Raw genomic sequence first — 24723 nt, 5'->3', positions numbered from 1 at the left:
AGATGAAAGAGGGGGGTAATAGGGTAACAGAGAGGGAAGTTGAAATGGTTAATGTGAGAGTTGGAGGAATGCGAGGAGGAGGAGCAGGAGGATAATAGGAAGTGGAGGAGTGGAATGGAAGGAGAAATTGAAGAGAGAGTGGAGGAGGGGGATGGGAAGAGAAAGATGAAAGAACAGAATATGGTAGTAAGAGAAGTGAGTGGAGGAATGGGAGGAAAAATGTGAGAGGGGATAAAAGAAAGGGGAGAATGGGCAGTACTGGGTAAAGCTCTTAGAGACACATTACTTATTAAGCAGTTCATTGAGGCCTAATCGCCTTACTGGAAACTTAGCTCTTGTTGTCATTAATTTTTAGGTCATACTATATTTGTTTTATCCAGGTTGCTGCTGGGTGTTGAAAGGGAGAGAGATTAGAGAATGAGAGAGAAAGAGGGAAGGAGAGAGGAAGAAGGATGCAAGGGAAAGAAATAGAGGGAGAATGAGAGGAAATGTAGGGAAGAGGAGAGGAAAGCAAGAGATGGCGTTAGGACAGATAGTAAAGGATAGATAGACGGTAAAGGTGAGCAAGGGAATCAGACTGGTGCCATGTTAAAGTGAGGTATACCTGTAGATGGTTGAATGGGTGGGTGGTATGTTAACATGTGTATGGAACAGCAAAAAAAAAAAAAAAAAAAAGTTTCGGTTATATAAAAAAAAAATGATGTTCGGGGTTGTGTCTGAATATGGATTTTGATTGTCAGAACCACATGACGCCGCATCTCACCACCACCACCACCACCACCACCACTCATCACAAGTTTTCCTATGTAGCGCAGGTTGCTGTGGCAGTGGGCCTGATTTTTGCGCATCATGTTAAAACTAGGGTAGCGGATTGGGCCATGTACAGAATCTTTGTGTGTGTGTGTGTGTGTGTGTGTGTGTGTGTGTGTGTGTGTGTGTGTGTGTGTGTGTGTGTGTGTGTGTGTGCAGGCCATATAAACCACGAGCGAGCACCACAGAATGACAGACTGCTAATTTGTAGTCATTAGTTACGTGGCATGATACACGCACTGCTGTGATGTGCAAAAAAATGAACCACCCACCATAATTACAAACTCCAATACCTTCACTATGGCGGTCTGTTCGTATGGTGAATAAAATCGTGCAGATGTAAGAATAATATGTACGATACTATGATCTTAATTTACTCGAAGGACTTACTGAGGACTGCTGCCAACTCCAACATTACGAAATTTTCTCCATTGGTAAATATAGTCGTTTGTTAGTGATTTGTTTTCCTCAGAGGGAACTGGGCCACTCTCAAAGCCTGAATTCTAAGTCATGGTTGCTTGAAATTTGATGGATTTTTGTTACGAAGCAGGAATATGTCTCCTTGGTTACTACCCAAATTCATCCTCCGATCTGACTATACTTGGCCATAAACTGAAAAGAGGTTACATTTATTTGTCAGTTGAAAATAAATAGACTACTGTACTAAGTTTAAAAGTCGTAATCATACTGAATCGGTTAATACTTATAAAACAAAGTATTTAAGTAACAGTGAGGTAACAGTGTACTAATAGATAATACTAAGACGTGGCATAAAATATAAATAATAATTGCGCAAGTCGTCAAAATATCCACTGATCAAGAAATACAAATTTTATTATATTTTCTTGAAGGCTGGAGCTAAATTGGACCAGGATCTGAAGTTATAAGAGTTTAGTAATAGTGCTTTTGAGTTTTTGTTTTGAAAGTAAGGTGAAAGTGTGGAAGGTTTGGGGAGTTTTCTCTTTCTCCCATCTTGTTTGTTCCCCCCCCCTCTCTCTCTCTCTCTCTCTCTCTCTCTCTCTCTCTCATCATCACTGTTATTTTCAACGTACGAAGGACCCTCGGGCTGAAGTGCTGGCAGCTCCAGACGATCAACCTGAGAGAGGCCCATCTGATGATAGGGGTAAAAGAACACGCTGAGTTTGTTGCTACGATGCTACCAACAAGGCTACTGAAAAGTTTAGGAAGTAATAAGAAGCCTACAGAGATGAGGACAAATACGAGCTTGTAGATAAGGCGAGCTGCACTCCCAGATTAAAAATGTAACAAGGTGGCACCTGTGTTGTGATAATGAGAAGATTCCGCCAGTGCAAAAGTCGGGTAATTATGGAACTTTGGCACTGAAGGCCTTGGGTGAAGCTGGGTGGGGGGTGGGGTGTAGTGGCAGGGGGAGGGTGGGGTTGGAGGTGGGGGTGAGGGCTGGTGTGTGGGTGGGTGGGTGAGAGCAGGTACAATATGTGGATGAGGGTTAGGCTGGAGGAAGTGTGTGAGTGAATATGGGAGGGAGGATGGGAATGATGGTGGGGTGAAGATGAAGTGGGGAGTAGGAGTTAAGGATTGAAGGTTGGGGTGAGGAAGGGGTGGAGGATGGGAGTGAAGATGGGGTGTGGATGGTGTTGGAGGCAAGGATAGAAGGATGATGGTGTGGACGTCGGAGGGTTGCTTTGTGTGTGTGTGTGTGTGTGTGTGAGAGAGAGAGAGAGAGAGAGAGAGAGAGAGAGAGAGAGAGAGAGAGAGAGAGAGAGAGACTGGTAATGTGTGGGTGTGTAAGGGATATTGATGGTGATGCTTCGATGTGAGGTGATTGATGTGATGACGAATGTTACAACAGTCGGCGAACTGGATGAAAGGATGAATAAATAAATGAATGGATAGAGGGATGAATGAATAAATGAGTGAACAAATGAGTAAAGGAAAGGATGAATAGACGAGTGAATAAATGAACGAATGAATGAACAAACACCGAATGAATGAAAAGATTAACAAACTGGTGGACGAATAAAACAGTGCATGAATAAACAACCTCCCATTCGTGACGCCATAGCAACTAGGTCACTTGTCACCGATAAAAAAGGCTCCTGAATTGCTACCCCAAGAGGATGTTAAAATGATAGTGGTAAAAATGCGAAACATGTGATAAAAAACACGATAGTATACATCACACACAAATAGGCCATGCTTTTAAATGGTAGATTGGAAAAAACTACAGCGCACAATCCAAACAGGGCAACGTAGCAAAATTCGGATCCACGAGTATTTTGAGATGGCTAAAAATAATCGCATTCAACTCCTGATCCAATACTCTATTCACTTCAGCATGGCCTAAAGTTGCTGTCTTTGCCTTCTGAATGCTGAGCTTGGAACATGAAAATTACACTGGAATATGGTGCTGGTCACGAAGAGGTGGAATGGGAAGGATGTTGAACCTTTTATTATTACTACTACTACTACTACTACTACTACTACTGCTACTACTAAATGAGTCCAACACCGGGCATACAGTATATTAGACCTGACTGCTGCTTAATTTGGCGTACTCTCATCACCTCTTTATTTCCTCTGGCTATAAATTGGTCCTCCTAACCTGGAACTACGGCCAGGACACATAATTCCGCACTTTATTAGTCGATTCAAGTACTTATTTTTTCAGGAAGGTAAAGTATAGAGTAAGGTAGTATGTTACATTAGGTTAGGTTAGGCCAGTTTAGGTTAGTTTGTCAGGGTTGGGTTAGGTTAAAACTGTCTTTGTGTTAGGTTGGATTGGGTAGGTTAGATTAAGTTGGGGTAGGCTAAGTTCATCAGGTTAGGGTATCTATAAATAAAGAAGTAATCATCCCCAAGAGAGAATAAGTAGCGTTCAGTGCTGAATGTGTCATATATCAGGAAAATTTGTGGCCTAATCACTTTGGCTGCACAGTCTATTTCGAGACCGGCGGTGGAGTGACCCAGAAAGAAGAAAAATGAGGCTCCAGCTCACAAATTTGCACGTTGACGCTGAAATAAGGACAGTTCAGCAGAGTCAGGCGGGAACAGCGAGCTGGACACTAAATACTCTGGGTTTTTATTGTCGAGTACCAGGGCGCTAAAAACTCTGGCAGGAAACAAGAATAGAATGAAAACGGCGTCTCTCTCTCTGGGGGGAAATAATAGTAGCCTGTTAGTAGGAAGAATTATAGATGAAAGGTCGGGATCGCACTAAGGCACCAACTACAGTACTTTTTTTTTTTTCTGTCAAGTAAGAGACTGTGGATGAGGTGGAGGGAAGGGGTAGAGAGGTATAGGAATGAGGGTAGTGTGATTTGGGGGAAGGGCAGCCTGATGGTTAAGGACAGGCCCATGGAGGCTATTTGCTTGTGACCTTACCCTCCAGGATTAAGGTTTATGGCAATAGATAGACGGTTAGATAAACTGATGGAGGATGATCTCTCCTGAGCAGATTATTTTTGCGTAGTTGTAGTAAGAATAAATATAAACTTCATTGTATTCAGTAATTATTATTATATTTTTTTGTGTCTGTTAAGGGACGCTACTAAGAGAAGGACAGTTTATCATAGGCAAGCTAGGGCAGCAGACAAAATTATAAATTCTCGGGTTCCAGAGGTCTTTTCCGGAACTGAATAAAATTGTCCAGCGATAGCAAAACACTAGAATATATCTTTTTAATAATGGAACTAAATACTCGACTTTATTCTCTGAAGGCATGTCAGGTGGCTAAATTCACTATTTTTATCGTCTAAAGGTCTGTCAGTTGGCTGAATGTACCATTTCTGTTGCCGAAAAGTCTGTCAGTTTATCTGTCTAAATACTCTCCGAAGTTGGTTTCTCGGCAGAAGGAGCTATCATGCTCTCCTGTTTCTGTTCCAACTTAATGACAACCTTTTTATCCGCGACACACCACCGTGAGCTTCAAACAAGGGCCCGTGACATGCAGAGGGAAAGCAGGTCACTGGGACGCTCTCACATCCTGGCCGGCAGTAAGCTGAAACCCACTATGTATATCAGAGTAACGCACAACACACAGCAACAGTTCCATTCGCAAGTAATATAACAGTAACACAGCATCCTGCCTGAGTAATATCTGGTATACCTCACAGGAACTGAAACCCGGTCCCATCAGGTGCTAGTCCAGCCTCCCACGTCCTATGTGCGAACTGGGTTGAATCTGTAGTGTGATGACCTCTTTTGTATTTTATTTTTTATATTGCCAGACGGTTTTATTGAGCCTGGGAAGGACCTGCGCATCGAAAGGGATAGGCAAAATTCTGATCCCCTCATAATGTAGCTAGAGAAAGGAGTTTGCAAGAGCTGTCCCTCGTTAAAAAAGTCAAAGAAAGGCCAAAATGAAGACTGGTTCATTTAGAGATGCCTGGACGTAATTCGTTATAAAAACTGGAGGTCGTGAACAGAGTGAGGATTGAGACGACTCTAATTGTGTAGTAGTTGTAAGGTCCTCAGAATTAGGTTGGTACTCAGTTTACTATGGTGGGTTAATTGATGGGAACGGATTTATTCTCTGAGCGACGTGAATGATGAAAGAGGTTTGGTCCGTTTTGCTGGATACTCTGATGGTGGTTCTGTGTTTGTGTTTTAGTGTTTCATTTCCCTTTTTCTCATGTTTAATAGTTGGTAGTAGGGTGATGATGATGATGATGATGATGATGATGATGATGATCGTTTTCTTGCGTTTGTGTTTTACCCTTTGCTGTTTCTGGCTCTTTCTCATCCCATTTATAATAGTGGGAGTAGCGAAGGGATAACGATGGTGATATGAAGATAATGTTAACGTTGATGATGACGATGATGATGATGATGATGATGATGATGACGATAATGCTAACGTTGATGACTATGATGGTGATGATGATGATGATGATGATGATGCTAACGTTGATGACGACTATAATGATGATGATGATGATGCTAACGTTGATGATGATGATGATGATGATGATGATGCTGTAAATGAAATAAGACCCCCATGCCTTGCCATTTGACCTCAGTGCTTTGAGACACTCACCGCTCTCATTAATTTGACACTCACTTTGATTCTGTTCAAGGCATTTTTTAGTATTCGTTTCCCTCGTTAATGCTTTCAGTACCATGACAGTTTTTGTATTTTCTTGCTCCCGTTCGACGATATAGGTTAGACATGCCTTGTTACTGAAGGAATTAAAAACGATCTTAATTACCCCCGGATATAAGATGGCGTTTATCGGTCTTTTAGAATCGGGAGCATATCTAGGAACTGCCCTGCACGTCTGTCATTTACTAACATTTTTCGGACGCGAGGTGTTTCACTCCCGTAGACCCTAGTGAAGGCTTGTATTACGACCCTGATTATGCCGCATCCATGAAACGATTGTATTCAGTTAGGGAGTGCCTGAAGGGGTTAGCCAGACATGTTGTGGCACTGTAGGGAGCTGGATTTGCCTTTTTCTCTTCATTTCCTTTATGTTTGTTTTGACGATTTTATTCAGCTTAAAATGCACAGCTTGTAGGGAAAGACTTACTGTACACTATGTAGCGCTGTAGGATATTTAGCTGACGATGTATGTATTTTTTTTACCTATACACCCATACCTGCCAGATGAGTGTATTCCTCTTAGGGCAGGTGTCCCGTACTGAAGGGCATAGTCAGACAGGTTATGGTGTGCTAGGACGCTCACCCCCCCCCCTTTTTTTTTTTTTTTTGGCCTTAGTTATGAGAGTCGACATTTTGCACCCGCTGGCAGATGTCGAGCTGCAATTTGAAAATTCATTTCCCCGTGTCGCTCTGTGTAAGCTTGCTTGAGTGTGTGTGTGTGTGTGTGTGTGTGTGTGTGTGTGTGTGTGTGTGTGTAGTGGGATTATGTACACAGCTTACAGGATGCGGCATAAGATAACTGATAAGAAGATTATGTAGTTATGGCCATTTATTTCTATTACATTGTGTCAGAATTATATTTCATCCAAATTATAGTCTGTGTGTGTGTGTGTGTGTGTGTGTGTGTGTGTGTGTGTGTAGGCATTATAAAGCGTGTGTCAGCGTACATTTGCTGTCAGTGGTTCACTTATACTCCCTGGAATCGTGTCAGATTCTAATGAGGTCAGACAGTGTAATTACAGCAGTTTAAGTGGTTTGGAGAGTCCCATTATTAATTGACAGACTCTTAAATGTATATGTATTATTGACCTCAGTTATTCACATTTACTCGTCATCATCATCAGCAGTTTCATCGTCTTCACTATCATCATCGTTATTTTCATTATCCTCCTCCTGCTTTTCCTCCTCCTCCTCTTCCTCCTCCTCCTCCTCCTCCTCCTCCTCATCATCATCATCATCATCATCATTATCATCAAAACCTATATTCCCACCCAAAAATATATATAAAAATAATATTCCTTTCTTAAAATATGCGCATGTTGTTCCTCCATCTCTCAGTCTCTCACACTGCCACTTGTCTCATTTCTCGCCTCCACATCTCTCCGTCTCTCCATTACTCCCTGGGCTTCTTTTCTCTCGCCTCCATCTCTCATGTCTCGTCTATCATTTTGCTTTAGCTCATTCGGTATTTATTTTTCTCACTCTGCTCGCTTTTCCTTTTGTCGGCTGCTTCTCACACTCTCCCTGCTTTGAATGTCTGTCTTTGTGGCATTCTCTCTCTCTCTCTCTCTCTCTCTCATTATTTTGTTCCATCTCCTTCCCTTTCTCTCGTTATCACACGTTCTCTTCTCCTTCCCATCCTCCCTGCCTCTGTCCTTTCCTCTTTTCCTCCCTCTTTCTCTCTGTCTTTACTTTACAGTAGCCCTATCAATCCAAGTTAGAGGCTGAGTAGGGGTACGCACTCTCTCTCTCTCTCTCTCTCTCTCTCTCTCTCTCTGTCGTATTCATCCAGTCTGTACCTCGTGTTTTCCAGTCGTCTGCTTTTTTGTTCCCCTTGTCCACCTTCCCTCTGACTCCCACGTTCATCTTCTCCACTTCATTTATGTCTCCGTTTTTAGCCACACTACCCCTCCTCCCCTCTCTCCTCTCTCTCCCCTCTCTTCCTCCCCCTCGTCTCATCTTTTTCTTTCGTTTTTTTCTTCCCTCTCCTCCTATCTCTTTCTTTTCACACACCCTCTGCTTTTCCCCCTCTCTCCTCTTTGTGTCCCTCTCTCTTTGCTCTCTTCTCCCCTCCCCCCCTCTCTCTCGCTTTCTTAACACTCTCTCTTCCCGCCTCTCTTCTCCTCGTGCTTTCTCTTTTCCTTCTTCCCCTCCCTTTCTATTTGCTCTCTATTCTCCCCAGCCTTTTCACACCCTCCCTTTCCCTAACTTTCTTTTTGCTCCCTTTCCTCCCATCTCATTTTTTTTCCCCTTTTCTTTTGCTTGTCCTAACCCTTCTTCCCCTTCTTTTTCCGCCTTCATTCCATATCTTTTCGCTCCCTTCCCAGTCTCTTCATCCCTCATTGCCGTTTTCCTCAAATTTTCTCTTTCCTATATTGGCTTTTTTTTTTTTTTTCTGTCTGCTCACTCTGTTCCCTTGCCCTACCCCATCCTTCCCTCCTTTCTCTCTTACTCTCTCTTACCCTCTCTTGTTCACTCTCCTAAACTATTCTCTTTCTTGTCTTCTCACGCTCTCTTTTACAAGCCTACTTTTCCTTCATGACTTCTCTTCCGTCTCTCATTTTTTTAACTGCTATATTTTATCTCGTTCTTCACTTATCCATATATCCCTTTTTTTCCTTCGCTTCTCGCCTTTATCTCTCTTGTTTTTTAGTTACTACCTGCTAACTCCTCACCTTTTTTTTTTTCTTTTTTTTTATGTCCACTCTCAACACTATCTCTACTCGCTATCTGCCTACATGCATCTCCCTCCCTCTCTGTTCCCTCTCTCCTGCCTACCCTCGCTTTCCTGTCTTCCCCCCTCCCTCCTTTTCCCTCCCTTGCTCTCCAGCCCCCTTCCCTCCCTCCTTTAATATCACTTCCCATCTTACACCTCAACGCCTTCCTCCCATTCATCTCCCTTGTCTCTCCTTTCCTTCTCTTCCCTCCTTCCCCATTCCATGCCTCCCTCCTTTCCTCCCTTTCTCCGTACCTTCTTCCTTCCCCTCCACACCCTTTCTTTCCCTCCATATTCCCTTACCTACCCCTTTCTTTTATCCCATCACACCTCCTCGTTTCCCCTTTTTCCTTCCTTTCTCCGCACCTCCATCCTAGCGTCTACCCTTCCACTCCTCCGTCCCTTTACTTCTCCACTCCAACTACCTCATTTCCCTCCCTCTCTCCATTCCTCTCACTCTCTCCATACCTCCCTCCTTTCCTCCCTCTCTCCGTACCTCCCTTCCTCCCTCCTATCTCAGCGTGGGAGGGTTTACATCACGCCTGTCCACTTTGACCAGACAACTTTATTTCCCTCATATCTTTATATTTTCTTTCCCTCTTTATTTTTACCCTGCCTTTTCCTCCTTATCGTTTTCTTCCTTATTTTCCTATTCCTTCCTCCATCTTTAATCTTTTCTCTCACTTTATCTTCCTTCATCTCCTCCCATTCTTTTTATCCTCTGCCTTTTCGCCAGTCACTGTTCTTCATCCTCTCATACCCTTTCTTGTTTTTGTTTTTCTCTCCCTTCGCACCCTTTCTTTCCCGTCATTCTTTCCCCTTCTCCCCCCCTTTCTCTTCTTCTCTTCCTACATCTTCCTGCTTACTGTCTTGTCCCTTCTCCTCCTTATTACTGTCTCTTATCTTCTCGTATTTTCTTCCTACAATCTCTCTCTCTCTCTCTCTCTCTCTCTCTCTCTCTCTCTCTCTCTCTCTCTCTCTCTCTCTCTGTACCTGCCTGCCTTTGTCCACTCTGCCTCGACAACTGCCTCAACATTTATTTCCATGCTCAGGGCAGGACGACCGTGGTATTGGTGGTTGTGTGTGATTGTAGTAGTTGTGTTAGTGGTGGTTGTGTGTGATTGTGGTAGTTGATAGTGGTGGTTGTGTGGGTTTGTGGTAGTTGTGGTGGTATGGTGTGTTTTGTAATATTTATTGTAGTTGTGGTAGTGTGGATTTGTGTTATTTGTTGTTTTGGAGGTTGTGTGTGATTGTGGTAGTGCTGGTTGTGTGTTTGTGGTAGTGGTGGTGATGGTGTGTGTATGTCGTGTTTGTTGTAGTTGTGGTAGTGTGGTATTTGTGGTAGTTGTGGTAGTGATGTGATTTTTTTTGTTATTTTGGTGGTAGTGTGTGTTTGTGGTAATTTTTGTAGTTGTGGTGAAGGTGTGTGTTCGTGGTGTTTGTTGTACTTGTGGTGGTGATGTGTTTGGTTTCATGTACTTCCTATTCCTCTTTTTTGTGTTCATTCACTTCTCATTCTCCTTTCCTTTCCCATGCACTCTTGGCTTTTCTTGACTCATTTTTCATGCACTTTAGTCCCAATAACATCTTTCACTGATTTCATTATTCATGCCCCTTTTTCCTTCACACATTCATATCTCTGTCACCCTTCAGACTCTCTTTTCTCGCATTGTTTGAGTATTTTTCTTCTGTTCAATTTTTTCCCCGTCCCGACCTCCATATCTATCATTTATCATCCTTCCTCTTGTACATGCCTCTCTCCAATACCCCACTCATATGCCTCCATAACACTTATCCTTCAAATACTCACATACCCTGATATATGCCTTAAATGTTCCCCTCTCTCACATACCTCTCTAATACCCTTAAATTTCCCTAAAAGGACCCCTCCCTCCCTTCCTCCCCTCCCCCTCTCTGATGTGAAACCAAAGGAAGACGTATTATGAGAGTGTCCGAACATACGAGGGCAGCGAAATATTAGGGCAGGGTGAGGGGAGGTTGAGAGAGAGGGCAATAGTTAATAACCTGTGTGTGTGTGTGTGTGTGTGTGTGTGTGTGTGTGTGTGTGTGTGTGTGTGTGATGGGGGGGAGCTGTGTATTTATATGGGAGAACTGTGTGTGTGTGTGTGTGTGTGTGTGTGTGTGTGTGTGTGTGTGTGTGTGTGTGTGTGTGTGTGTGTGTGTGTGTGTGTGTGTGTGTGAGGGGAGAAGAAGCTGTGTGGGAGGTGTATTTTTGTGGAAGGGCTGTGTGGGGGACACTGTTGGGGGATGGGTCGTGTTTTTGTAGAGTGACTGTATGGAAGTTTGGTGTGTGTGTGTGTGTGTGTGTGTGTGTGTGTGTGTGTGTGTGGGTGGGTGGGTGGTTGGGTGGGTGTGGGTGCGTGGGTGGTGGGAATTACGGAAGGTATATGAGAGGTTGAGGGGTAAGTATATGATGGAGGAGATAGTGTATGATGAAAGGGGATAGTATATACGAGGGAGGTAAAGTGTGGGGGAGTATATGAAGCAGGGAGAGTATGGGGAGGTGATACAGTGTCGGGGCTGCAATATGTATCTTGCTGTGGTGGCTCCCGTACAAATTAATGTGGAGATTGGAACTGTGTAGCTGTGGCGTCTATTCAGCTTAGGCGGCCCGAGTTGGAGTGGTTGCTGTGTGATTTATACGCGTGGTAAGGCTTGGAGTGGCGGGTGAATAGAAGTAATAGGAATTGAGGGAGCAGAAGTTTTTCATACTTATTTGCGATAGAGGGAATAACAATGCCCTTTAAATTTACAGTTTGTTGGATATCTCTTTAATAGAAGTAAAGTTTAGAAGTGATTTTTTCAGCAGTGTTAGGGAACTATAAAAACATTAAAAAGATATCTGCAATAGGCTGGTTAATCTACAGCTGCTGCCAGAGGATTTGATATCAGGGGTAATGTTTAAAATGAGGGATCGCTGCCCCTTTGGGTCTATTTTGGCTAGACTTTTATATACCAGGGAATAAAATAGAAGAGTGATAGAACTGGGATTTTCTTATGTTTGTTTATTTATTTATTTTTTAGTCACCCAGGGTGACGTCTAACAGCAGAGAGCAAACTCACTCACTCTAACACTCACAATCTCTCCGCCACCTCCCAAGTCAGGAAGAGCTTGTTTTTTACTCGTATGTTATTTTTTTTGTTTTTAGCTACCGTAGCTGACCTGTGTGCTCGTCGTGTAGCAGTAGACACTCATACTCTCACATTCACACTCACAAACACACTCCCTCTCACCACCTTCCGAACGACGAGGTGGCAGAGTTCAGCAGAGGCTGTTGTCTTAACCGGGACGAGCAAGGTTGTAGCGGAATGGATTTTAGTTACGGTGGCCATAAAGCGTCGTGGTTAACCGGAACGTTCTTGCGGCTAAATGGAGAGGCTCGTAGTTTCGGATTCCGCGCAAAATCCTAGGAGACTGTTAGGGTGGAGGTAGCGATGTGGCGGGGTTGTGGACGACGGTGTAAGTTACGTGTAAGTTATTCCGTGGCCTCCATCTGTGCCCCCTGGTTGCCTCTTGTTGTGGTGGAGGATTGGAGAAGAGCAGTGTGAGGGGAGGGAAGAAAGGGAGGTTGTTGAAGGGTGGAGAAATGCAGGGAAGAGGGAAAGAAAGAGATATATGAATGGAGAGAGAGAGAGAGAGAGAGAGAGAGAGAGAGAGAGAGAGAGAGAGGCTTACTAATGGGTGGAAAAGAATGAGAGAATATAAGAAGCAGAAAAGATTGGAGAAAAGAGAAGAGATGATAAAAGTTACAAGAAAAAGATAGGAGATGGAGAAGAGAAGACTGAGGAAGGGAAAGAAAAGCAAGAGAAATAAGACAGGAGGAAGAAGAGAGGAGGCAGTGCTATGAAAGGGTAGGAAAGATAATAAGAAAGAGAAGGAAACAGAGAGAAAAAGAGGAGGCGGGAACCAAAGGGAAGGGGATATGAAGAGAGGAAAAAGAGGCAGGTAAATGTTATGAAAGTCGGTGGAGAGGAAGGCGCGATGAAGAATGCAGCAATGAATGGAGAGGAAAAAAAAGATCAAAGGAGACGTGGATGAAAAGAAAAAAAAAAGACTTGGGAGGAGAGAAAGAAGGGAAGAAAAAAAGGAGGAAAAAAGAGAAAACAGTATAATGGAAGGGTTGAAAGCACAGGGTAAGAAGCGGAGATTTAAAAAAAAAAAAAAGTTTGAGGGGCAGAAAAAAGACAGGAAAAGAAGAGGAAGATAAATGAAGAACGGAAGGAAGTGGAAATGAAAAGAGGATGGAAAAAAAAGAGATATTTAAAGATATTAGGGATAAAAAAGAAAAAAACTAAGGGAATAGAAGAACAAGAGGAAAACTAATAAAGGAAGAGGGAAAGAGGAAGAAGAATGAGCAGGGGAATGGGAGATGGCGAGAGAAATAAATGTGGAAGGAAGGGATAGAGAAGTTACACAGCTGCTGGCAATGAAAGGGAGTGATTCTTTTTAAATTCACCTTAGTTTTTGCTGTGCCTGTGGTGGGGAAGGGGAGAGGGAGAGAGAGAGAGAGAGAGAGAGAGAGAGAGTAATTAACAGCAAGGAATTACGAGATAATAAGGGATCAACATTTCCTGTCTGTCTGTCTGTCTGTCTGTCTGTCTCTGTCTCTGTCTCTGTCTCTGTCTGTCTGTCTCTCTCTCTCTCTCTCTCTCTCTCTCTCTCTCTCTCTCGCTCATTTTGTCATTAATGTTTTCTTTTCGGTCTTCCGCGGTAAATCAAAAAAGGGAGAGTGATAAGGAGGGACTGACGAGGAGACGAATATTGAGAGAGAGAGAGAGAGAGAGTCTTTTTGCTTGTTTGTTTGAACATGTGAACTTCTTAATGAGTGTACCGGTATACATTAATGCCGTGTGTGTGTGTGTGTGTATGTGTGTGTGTGTGTGTGTGTGTGTGTGTGTGTGTGTGTGTGTGTGTGTGTGTGTGTGTGTGTGTGTGTGTTCTAGTAATGAGTCTGCTTTGTATGTCTTCATATTTTGACTCTCTCTCTCTCTCTCTCTCTCTCTCTCTCTCTCTCTCTCTCTCTCGATTAAGGCCACTCATTTTTATTTTCCTTCCTGCTCAGTCATCATCTTTTTCTCTTTTGATTCGCTTTTTTCTTCAGACTCTCGCCTTCTCTTGCACTTTAATTTACAACTCTTCCCCTCTCTCTCTCTCTCTCTCTCTCTCTCTCTCTCTCTCTCTCTCTCTCTCTCAGTAAGCACCACAACTGCAAGTAAATGGTGTGGATTTGTGTGTGTGTGTGTGTGTGTGTTTCATTATGTAATACAGTATGGTTCTTTTAGAGTATTAGAGAGAGAGAGAGAGAGAGAGGGGGAGAGAGTCTGTGTGCATGTTTAAAAGATGGCTTGGTATTGTGTGAGAGTCAGGATAAATGTGTGGCTTTTACTGAATAATTGATTGTGTTTGCGTGCTCCATTTAATATTTGTGTGTTTGTGTGTGTGTGTGTGTGTGTGTGTGTGTGTGTGTGTGTGTGTGTAAGAGAGAGAGAGAGAATTTGTCTCCGAGGGTAAATAACTTCTGGCGTTTGCAAGAATTTGGCGTTGTGGGGCTGAAAGGGTTAATATCACACACACACACACACACACACACACACACACACACACACACACACACACACACACACACACACACACACACACACACACACACACACACACACACACACACACATGGACGCACATGCATGCACGTAAACTCAACAGCTGAACCCACATGGCTCGCCAAGTTAAACATGCTGGACACACACACACACACACACACACACACACACACACACACACACACACACACACACACACACACACACACACACACACACACACACACACACACACACACACTGCACTCATCTCAGTCGGTCGGATTAAAATCACACCTTTCTCTCTCTCTCTCTCTCTCTCATTTTGAGAAGCAGACATAAACAGAGATATGTAGATATAGATGATGGATAGATAGGATAAATAGAGAGAGAGAGAGAGAGAGAGAGACAGACAGAGAGAGAGAGAGAGAGAGAGGGAGAATAGTAAATGTGGGGCACATACTGCAGTAAATATATCAATATAAAAAGAGAGAAGAAATAGAGAGAAAGTAGATGACGAGAGAGATGAAGAGTGAGAGAAGTGAAGGGCTTGAGAGAGGAACAGAGGGGGGAGGGGAGGGGGACGGCTGTTAGAGCTGAACATTGACCCAATTCGATATACCAATATCACCACTTCACCTCCCCCTCCCTCCCCCACTCCTCTTTCACCTCCTCCTCCCTCTCCCACCTGTCTTTCACCTTCTACCCCCTCCCCCATCCCTCTTTCACCTCCTCCTCCTCCTCCTCACACCTCACTTTCGCCTCCTCCTCCCTCCCCCACCACCCTTTCGTCTTTCCTCCTTCTCTCTTCATCTCTTTTTCAGTGCTCTCCTTCTCCCATTTCTCTGCCCTTCTTCATTTCCTTCCTCCATGTTTTCTTCTGTTAACCCACTCCCAGTCTTCTCCTGTTTCGTCTCTTTCTGTCCTTCCCTTCCCTCCGTTTCCCTCCCTTATTTTTCTCCTCTTCTTTCTTTTTTCTCTTCCTCCCTTCTCCCTTTCTCCATTTCTCCATCTCTCAGTCCATCTTTTTATATTCAGTATGTCTTCCTTTCTTAGCTCTCTTTCACTTCTCTCTCTCCTCCCTTTAACCATGTGTTCTCTTTCTCCCTCCGTTCGCTTCCTACCTCCTTTCTCCCTTCTTCCCTCTCCCTTTTTACTTTTCCTCTGACGCCTTTCCTCCCCCTTCTTCTCCTTGCACCCTCCAATCTCTCTCCTCCCCCCTCCCCTCCCATTCCCGTTAAACCAGCTTTCTCTCCCGTAGTACAGAAGTTTTCTCGTAAATTTAACTTTGCATAAAATTTTCCCCTGTTTCTGGTATTATTTCTGTGTATCTCTCTAAGTAGGATGACCTTCGTGTAAATGTTATCCTCTTTATTTATTTTTATTCTATTTTGGTTAGAGAAAGATCATGTACTTAATGGATGGAAAGAAGTCTCATTTAAGCCTTACAGTTCGATTATTATGTCTTTTTATAGTGTTCTGTTTCTTGTTACCATCAGACGATTTTACTGAGAATAGAGACCCATTGTGGTGATGGGGTTCAGGTCTCTCTTTCTCTCTCTCTCTCAGCTATTCTGCTTTGATTTTCTATAGTTGGTGTTTCTATTTATAGCAAGACCCGACTTCCTAGAAAGGACAGCTGGGCCTCTCTCTCTCTCTCTCTCTCTCTCCTATTTACCATCACATCATCGTGTTGCATATTTAACAGGTCACCACCGGCATCTGTTAGCATCGTAGAGGTCAGGGGTCATATATAAAGGTCAACCCTCGGCTCATGCTCGGCTCTTTCAGTATATCGCGTTGCAGGATGACGGAGGAGGCCTGGGAGATGCAATATTTATGAGAGGGAAGGGAGTTGTAGTGGCTGAGTGGTGAGCGTGTCGGGAAAAAAAAGAAAGGAGGATGAGGAATAGCTTTGGTATGCATGATGGAAGGTTGATGTGGAGGTGGTATATGTTTTGGGGTGTCTGACTGCTTGTATGTCGGCCTGTCTAGCAATTTGTCTATGTCTATCAAGTATCTGTCTACCTACCTGTCCATTTATCTGTCTACGTGTCTGTCTCTGTCTGCCTGTCACATTTACCTGTTTGTAAGTCTGTCTGTCTTTCTGTCTATCTTCCTGTGTGGTGAAAGGTTAATTGGGGCATCATGTTTGGTTTATGGCTCTCTGGCTGGGTGTGTGGCTCAGTCCATCGGTCTGTCTGTCATTCCATCATCGTCTGTCTACATTATTATTATTATTATTATTATTATTATTATTATTATTATTATTATTATTTATCATTATTATTATTATTATTATTATTATTATTATTTATTATTATTATTATTGCCATTGTTGTCTTTCTGTCTACGTACCTGTCCTTATCTGCGTAATCTATTCTCTTATTAATGCTGCCCCAATTTCTAACAGTCTCCTTCAGTTAATCACATTCTTATCCTCCATCCAGGTCTTCTTCTCCTTCTCCATCTTCAACTCCCCTTCTCTTACGACTTACCTCCCACACTCTTAGACTCTCTTACCTTATTACCCCATATCGCTCTTTGATTCCTATTCTACTCGGCTAAGGAAGCGCCCGAACACCTCTTCCTTAGCGATTTATTTTTGGAAATGAGTGGTTAATATCCTTTTTGAACGTTATTTATCCAGAATATGGCGATACTGGAAGAATTTATGTAACAGAAGAAGACAGTAAGGTGTAATAAGATAAACTGCTTATTAAAAGGTGTTAGGGAGCTTTCTCAACCGACCAGAATACAGGTTTTAGTCAGCCTTGTATGGTTTCTTTCTCATTCCACGACACACTTTTCTCCTTCATATGTTCACTTACCTTATTACTCTGTCTTTTTGGGGGTTATCTTACACATTTTTTTCGCATATTATACTCTGTTGTTCTTGTTTTCTTTATGTATGTATTTTGTTTCTTTTTTTTTTTTTTTTTTGCTTATACATTTTCATCGTCATTCAGTCCCTAAATCCTGTGCTTACCTCATTTTCTTCGATATTTATTCTCTCTCTCTCTCTCACGAATAAAACACCCCTCTTCGACGCTATACATTTATTTACATGATTAACAAACATCGGATCTATTAGTAAACAATCGCCAGTCAGACACACATAGTTACAGTAATTATATATATACATCTTCACCTCGTTAGACTTATGTACATTTAATTATGAACATTCTTTTAAGCCTTTCACTACGGTAAGCGTTGTATAGTTTATGTTTTTGCTTTTACCAGACGATTTTATTCAGGTAGACTTTTATGGACACAGGGATTTATTGGAGATTATTTCAGTTTCCTTCTGTCGATAAGTTCCTGTTCTGAGCTGAGGACGCTAGTAATCTGGTGTATGGATTATTTTTTTATTCATTTGTTTTTTCTTCCTCTGTTCTGTTATTGAAAAAGAAGTTATATCGTTAGGTGTCATCATGCATCAGGTAGAGAAACTGTCGTCGTAGTGAAGGGACCAGGGATTGGAATTATAATATAGATATAGGACAAGAAGAACATCACGACTTAGAAAAATATAGCTGTGTTTATACGTTATATTAGCACGATACGTTATTATTTATTCGTCCGGTTCAGTCCGGTGGCCTTTGACTAAAGGAGGTGTGGACTAGAGGTAATCGGTACCGTTTTCGTAATGTAATTAGTGCGGCCGGAAATAATGTGGGTGATAATATTGTCGGTTGAGAATTTGTTATCCCAGTAAATACTTTGCAGAGTGGCACTGTTTTTGCTGGTAACAGGAGTGAAAATATCCCTGGCTGGGAATTTGTAAGTGCTGTAAAAATTCTCTGAGGTGCAACTATTTTTGCTGGTAATTGAGATGGCTGTGAATTTCCTAGTGCTGTGCATACTGTGGGTGATGTCACTATTTCTGCTGGGAGTTCTCGTCGTAGTGGTAGTATGGGTGAGCAGGAAGCAAGATAAGCAGACGGCCAGCATCACCAGACACCCATATCCCCTCCTTTGCCCCTGCCCCCTGAGCAGACAGAGGAGGGGAGACAGCAGGAATGGGGCGGTGGGGGGCGTCCTGGCCTGACCTCGACTCGGTAGGGGGTCATGGTGGAGTTCCGCAGGGGTCTCTTCTGTGTGGAGAAGTGGAGAGGATTAATGTTGAGGCAGATAGGGTGAGGATTGGATATCCTGTATATATATTACACGTCGAAAGGTTTATCAGTGCTGAGTAAAATCATTTGGTCCTATCTAGAATAAAATAGGAAAGTCGCCAGCCGAACTTGAAGACTACAATATACTGTTTCACGCATAAATCCTCTCACGGTAATCCCATCCCTGGCAAAACTTCCACGCGAAAATCTCTTTAGGATTATATTGTAAACCAATGCCTGTGACCCACCATCCAGCACATGGACGGCAACAGATGCCGGTACGGCGTGGGCCGGTGCACAAGTGTAGTTGCCAGCGTCCCTCCAGGTGGCGCGGTTCACCAGCAGCCAGCTTGACCCGCCGTTCTTGTCTGTCACCAGCTGCACACCACCGCGACCACCAGCGTTCACAACCTCTGTACCTCCTTCCGCCCCCTCACGCTCTGCAAAGATGTACATCATCATCATAATTATCATCATCGTCATTATCGTCTTGGCCATCTTCTTAATCACCAACGACCACCACCTCAGTTCCTTCTTCTGCTCCCTTGTGCTCTGCAAGAAAAAGAATAATAATAATAATGATCGTCATCGTCGTCGTCGTCGTCGTCGTTGTCGTCGTTGCCTGATCGCCCCTCCTTGGCCACTAGGAGAGAAAATAAAAGAGAAAAAGGACAGAAGAGAAATTGATACAGAATGCTGAGAGGGATACGAGAGAAGTATTGCTCCCATTTTCCTCACCATCCCCCGTCACTGTGCGAACAGAGACAGGCAAACCTGCAGAGAGACAGAAAGGGACAGATAGACAGAGAAAAGAAATGCGCTAAGAAACTAAAGAGTAAAATGGAAAGAGATCATCTCCCATATCTGCGAGTATAAGTCAGCGAGAGAGAGAGAGAGAGAGAGAGAGAGAGAGAGAGAGAGAGAGAGAGAGAGAGAGAGTGAGAGAGAGAGACAGAGAGAAAGTGTAAAGATACTATCCTCCGTTGTTGCGAGTATAAGACAGATGAAGACAAGATTGACAGAGATAAAGACAGAGAGACGTACAGGGACTAAGGGGTAAAAGACGTAAGCCACTACCCATTATTCTGAGACGGATGAAGACAGAACGGTGGCACATAATTTGATCAGGGCTTAAGATAGTGTTTAAGGAGTCACTCACACCACCTGGGCCCCTTGGTCACTCTCCCCGAAGATGAATAATATCGTGTGGCTGTAGTAGGGAGTAAATTAGGACGTGTCATGGTACTGAAGGGGTTGTTGGAGAGTGTTAGTAACCTATTCACTATGAAGAGTCTCCTGACCTTAATAGGATAGTATAGAGATAGAAAAATTAATGTGCAGTAGGGCGTTATCGAACCGAAAGGGTTTATGGAGAGTTTACTTGTAACAAAGAAGTCTCTCTCATAAGCTGCGTGAAATAGGTGATTTTAGCAAGATTAAAATAAGAACTTGATCATAGTAATAGGATTAAAGAAATCTAATATCTATCCTAGACTATTCGTATTTTTGTGGGCCCCCTTTTTCACGGGCCAAGTTTTAATCACTCACAGCATTATAAGACGGACTTTGAGAGTATTTAAAAGAAGAATGTGCTTTTGGAAGGCTTGGAGGATGAAAGTTAAAGAGAGAGAGAGAGTGAGTAGAAGCGAAGACGACTGAGGAAGGACGAGGAAAGAAAGACTGAGACCGAAATGTAAGTCAGAACAGCAGCGATTTGTTTTTTAGAGTATGCTTTTTGTTAGCACTTTTCAGCCTGATGATGTAATATAATCCAATTTTTGCTGCTGCCAGAAAATTTCATTCAAGTTCAAAGAGCCTTCGTGTAGAGAAAAGTTAATGAAGGTTAAATAATGCCTGAAGTAATTTATCCTGTTCGAAAATTTATGTGTGGTGAAGGAAATCATCTGGTGGTAGTATAATAATAATGATAATAAAAGGGGATTTAATTTGCAGTAGAGGGAATGGCTTTGTCCTACATGAACTTGTAATGTGCTGTAAAAAATATGAAAAATATAAAAATCGTTGCACCGTTCTCCACTGCCCATCCATTCACATGCACATCGAGATCAAAATAAAAGTCAGTATGTTGTGTGATTTATACTATTGCGTAGGTGTATGGCTATTTTTCTTTACTGCACCCCAAAACGCTTCCAAATACGCTGACCCAACCAGTCCACACGTCCCATTGCAAATATATGCTGACTTTGTTCCGATTTTTTGCTGACTTCACGTCCATTTCAAGGGTTGTGGCACTCACCCAACCCCTCTCCCTCTCCCACACTCCACTTCCTCCCATCATCCCTCCCACCACATACCCCCTCCACCCTCTTCTCATCTACTCTCTTCCCTTCCTCCTTTCCTCCCCTACCCTCCCCATCCTCACAATCCCCTCCGTTCCTTTGCTCCCTCCCTTCCCTTCCCAATCTCGTATTCCCCTCGCTTCTTATCTCCCTCTTCCCATCCTCATACTCCTCTCCCTTTGCATCCTTCCCTTTATCGTTGCACCCATGAATGTGTGAAGTTAGAGGCATGAACTCTAGGATTAGATGTCTCGCTGTAGACAGATACATATATAGGAATATAGAGATGAGTAAGGTACAGTTATAGATGGATAGATAGATAGATGGATCAAGATTGAGTAAGATAAGGGCACAGACAGACGAGAGAGATAGATAGTCGGATAGATAGATAAATGGATAGGCAGATAGACTGGAGAGAGAACAGGCTTACATAAGGGTGCGGCTTGGTGTGGGACTGAGTGGTGATGAGTTATGATAATGAGGCTTAGTGGCGTTTTTGTTGCGTTAATTCTGGTTGGTTTGGGGGATCAGGGAACTGACTATTGACTGAAAAACAAGTAGATCAGTAAATATAGATAGACAGGTAGATAGATAGATGGATAGATATAGTACATGGGGCTAGGATTGGTGTTGTGGACATAGTTATGATTGATTGTGAGGCGAGGCGTTTGTCATTAGATGGGTAGGTAAACAGATGGATGAATAAATAGATAAATAGATGGGTAAATAGATAGAAAGGCAGATACATAGATACGCAGATAGACACATAGACAAGTAGATAGAAAGGCAGATACATAGATACGCATATAGACACATAGACAAGTAGATAGATAGATAGAAAGGTACTGGCACCGTATTTGCGTCTTAGCGTGCCAAGGTATAAAAGTGTGGGGTGCCTGTGTTGTGTCTCCCTTCGCCTCGCTTCAGCAAACGAAAAAACTGAGTACTAATGGTTCCCTGGGTAGAAAGGACCCAGTGTGCGAGTAATGAGTACACACATGCATACACACGGTCGGTTTCACACACACACACACACACACACACACACACACACACACACAGACTACCAGCGTAATGCCATCGCTGCCCCAAACTGGAATGCCACAGTACCTCCTTGAAGAGAATATGTTGAGAGGGACAGATCCCCTCGCAGCTGTGACCATCAAAAAGAACACATTTTTTTTTTCTTTTTCAGTACTCTAGTCTGTTTTCTTTTTTCTCTCTTGATTTTTCTCCGTTATTAAAAGATCCCCTCCCAGCTGTGACAAACAACAGGAATACGTTACTGGGTCTTTTTTCATTTTCCTTTTTCGTTATTCTAGTAGCCCTCTTTTTATTTTTTTTCCCCGATCTTTCTTTGTATTTTAGTTGTCTCTGTTTTGTGATCTTTCTCTGTATTCTTGGTATTTCTTTCTTTTTTATTGATTTCTCAGTGTTGTAGGTGTCAGCTCTTTCGTGATAAAAAAAATTGTGAAAAGAATTACTGTAAGTTTCCTTTTCTCATGATGTTTCCTATGTACTGTATTCTTGGTGTTTTTCTCTTTTGGTGATATTTTCTGGGTATATTAGGTGTCCGTTCTAGTGATCGTCAAAATTCTAGATGTCTTCTTTTCTTTATTTCTGTAAAAAAAAAAAAAAAAAAAAAATGGGCTTCCTGAGGTCTTTACATACTTTTTTTTTTTTTTTTTTACTCGAAGTACTTGCTGGCTCTGAAAAGTTTTTTTGTTTTTTGTTTCAGTGCGGAGTACTGGAAAGGATTAAGGGCTTTTCTTTTCATCATGTCCCCGTCCCTCACAGACTCCCTTCATCTCCTGTTTGTTGCAGTACTGGATCACTCTCTTTTTATCTCCTGTCTTACTGTATATTAAATTAGACATTGCCTTTCTCTACTCCTCACCTACCTGCACTCTCCTTTAACCCCTTTACGATAACTTTTTATTAAGCTTTCTTTTTCTAGGCGATTTTATTCAGATATTTTGCCGTCTTTCTGTAAATAATATGATTCAGCTTTTGATATCATTTCCTAACTGGAGGGGTAAGATATAGCCATAATTATCCCCATACACCGTAGAAGATGTTTTCGAAATTGAGTAACAGTTTGGTGGTGGCAAGAATAAAAAACAAGGACGTCCTAGTGCTGGAAGGGTCAACTCAGTGCTTGCATGCCAGCCCCTTTAACAGAGGAGGCGGATATGCAGTACACGCTCTCATCCACTTTCTGTCCAGGCCTTATGCAAGAGTTAACAAGTACTCTCACTCGTCCTTGCATACTGCACAGTCGGTCCACTGTGTAGCGGTTTGTCTCCTCTGGTTTGCCCTTCCCCTTGCACAGTTCAAACGTAGTGTGCCGGCCGTCAGGAGATGTTTCTTGAGCTTCTGTAAACTTTCTGAGAGAGAAATGAATTCTGTTATTGCCTCCTGTTTATATAAAAAAAAATAGCCCTGTGCAGTGACGGTACATTTCAACAAGGAATGAGTCGACTTTGAATATTTCTCGCTTTTTAACGTGGATCGTCTATTAGTTTATCTCCTACTAGCCTAGACAGATATTTGAAGTGGGTGCTGGTGGTATGTCGCATGTGTTGTACGTATGCAGAGTCTAATCGGTACAAACATAGCCATTACAACACTCTGACTTTCACTTGTTTAGAGGTCACTACAGACTCCCCGTACACCTTTTTACTTCGCCAGCATGAGGAATCGTTAATTCTGCCTCTCATCCCCCTCCCCTTCCAAGGAGCATGTCCCATCCTGGAGTGAACCATATATGAACCATTACATTTAGCCTAAATTTAAAGGAAACTAACACCGTGATAGTTATATATAGGGTGACAGAATGGAAAACATCACCAGAATTTATCACCGCTCCCTGCCAGCACAACTCTAGGAGCCTTTAAATCACACCTGAAACTTAATCTCATTGTGCGAGGGTAATTGAGAGTTTAATTCGTAATAAACCCGCCGTAGTACACATGAACCATTTGACTGCTTTTTTTTTTTTAATGCAGAAAATCGTGTTACTAGTCAAGAAAAATTGCCCAATCGTGTGTCTAGTATTTTCGTGTGTTATTACCTCAGATAAATTGCACAAGTGTTTTTGTACTAACGGAAGGACAAATAAATATTGCCTAACATACTGACAATTTGGATTTCCCACGGGTGATATAAAATAGTTTGATTTTCGGTAAAATTAAACACCTAGGAATGCCCATAACAACAGACGCAAAATAAAAACTAGGTCAGGTACCGTGGGTGTTCACCCTATCTCTCTCTCTCTTATATATATATATATATATATATATATATATATATATATATATATATATATATATATATATATATATATATATATATATATATATATATATATATATATATATATATATATATATATATATGTATATATATATATATATATATATATATATATATATATATATATACTGTATATATATATATATATATATATATATATATATATATATATATATATATATATATATATATATATATATATTACTGTAGAGATTGATGCTGGCTTACCTAAAGCTGCATTTTTTCCGTACTGTTTCATATTAAGCATTAGAATTTGACAAGGATATTGGGAGAGGAAGACTGAGGATGAGGTGGGGTGATAATGTACAAGAATATATATACTGCGTGGATGGTGGGAGGGTGCGGTGATAAGTGGTGACAGGGAGGCTTGGCAAGGGTTTTATCGCGGATGCACTGGATCAACTCAGGGATTAGGCGCTTGGGAAAAATAGTTAAATTGATGGACGTTGTATAAATATGCAACACAGCCGTGTCTGTAACATTATAGGACGCATCTTTTAGCGTTGGATTTTGCAGACCATAGTGTATTGATGTCAGTGAGTGTATGACTAATAACAATGGGCACTCTAAGGAATTTTCTCTGTGTGTTTTCCTGCTGTAGATTTTGAAGGTAACGTTGGTGGTGGAGGTGCTGGTGGTGGTGGATTTTGAATTTTTATACAGTATATTTTTAGTGCTATTTAATTAATCGTGCTGAAGTTTACAATGGATGAATTGTATTTACTTTGTGTCTCTAACTACTTTTTAATATGAGCACCT

At 42.2% G+C, this 24723-nt stretch overlaps 1 protein-coding gene across 1 annotated transcript in view; it reads right to left on the bottom strand.

Moving 5' to 3' along the window:
- LOC145413478 (zwei Ig domain protein zig-8-like) overlaps positions 1 to 24723 on the bottom strand; it is a 66194-nt gene that overhangs the window by 16989 nt on the left and 24482 nt on the right. Inside the window, exons 5-6 of the mRNA XM_080283174.1 lie at positions 18577 to 18747; positions 18193 to 18307 (exon numbers count right to left, since the gene is read on the bottom strand). Coding sequence (XP_080139300.1) covers positions 18193 to 18307; positions 18577 to 18747 — 286 coding nt within the window. The remainder of the gene's footprint in view (positions 1 to 18192; positions 18308 to 18576; positions 18748 to 24723) is intronic.

Source organism: Coenobita brevimanus, chromosome 96 (genome assembly GCF_032717465.1).
Source record: "Coenobita brevimanus isolate Jiangsu-jjx chromosome 96, ASM3271746v2, whole genome shotgun sequence".
Lineage (NCBI taxonomy): Eukaryota > Metazoa > Arthropoda > Malacostraca > Decapoda > Coenobitidae > Coenobita > Coenobita brevimanus.
This window is presented reverse-complemented; position numbering and strand designations above follow the sequence as displayed.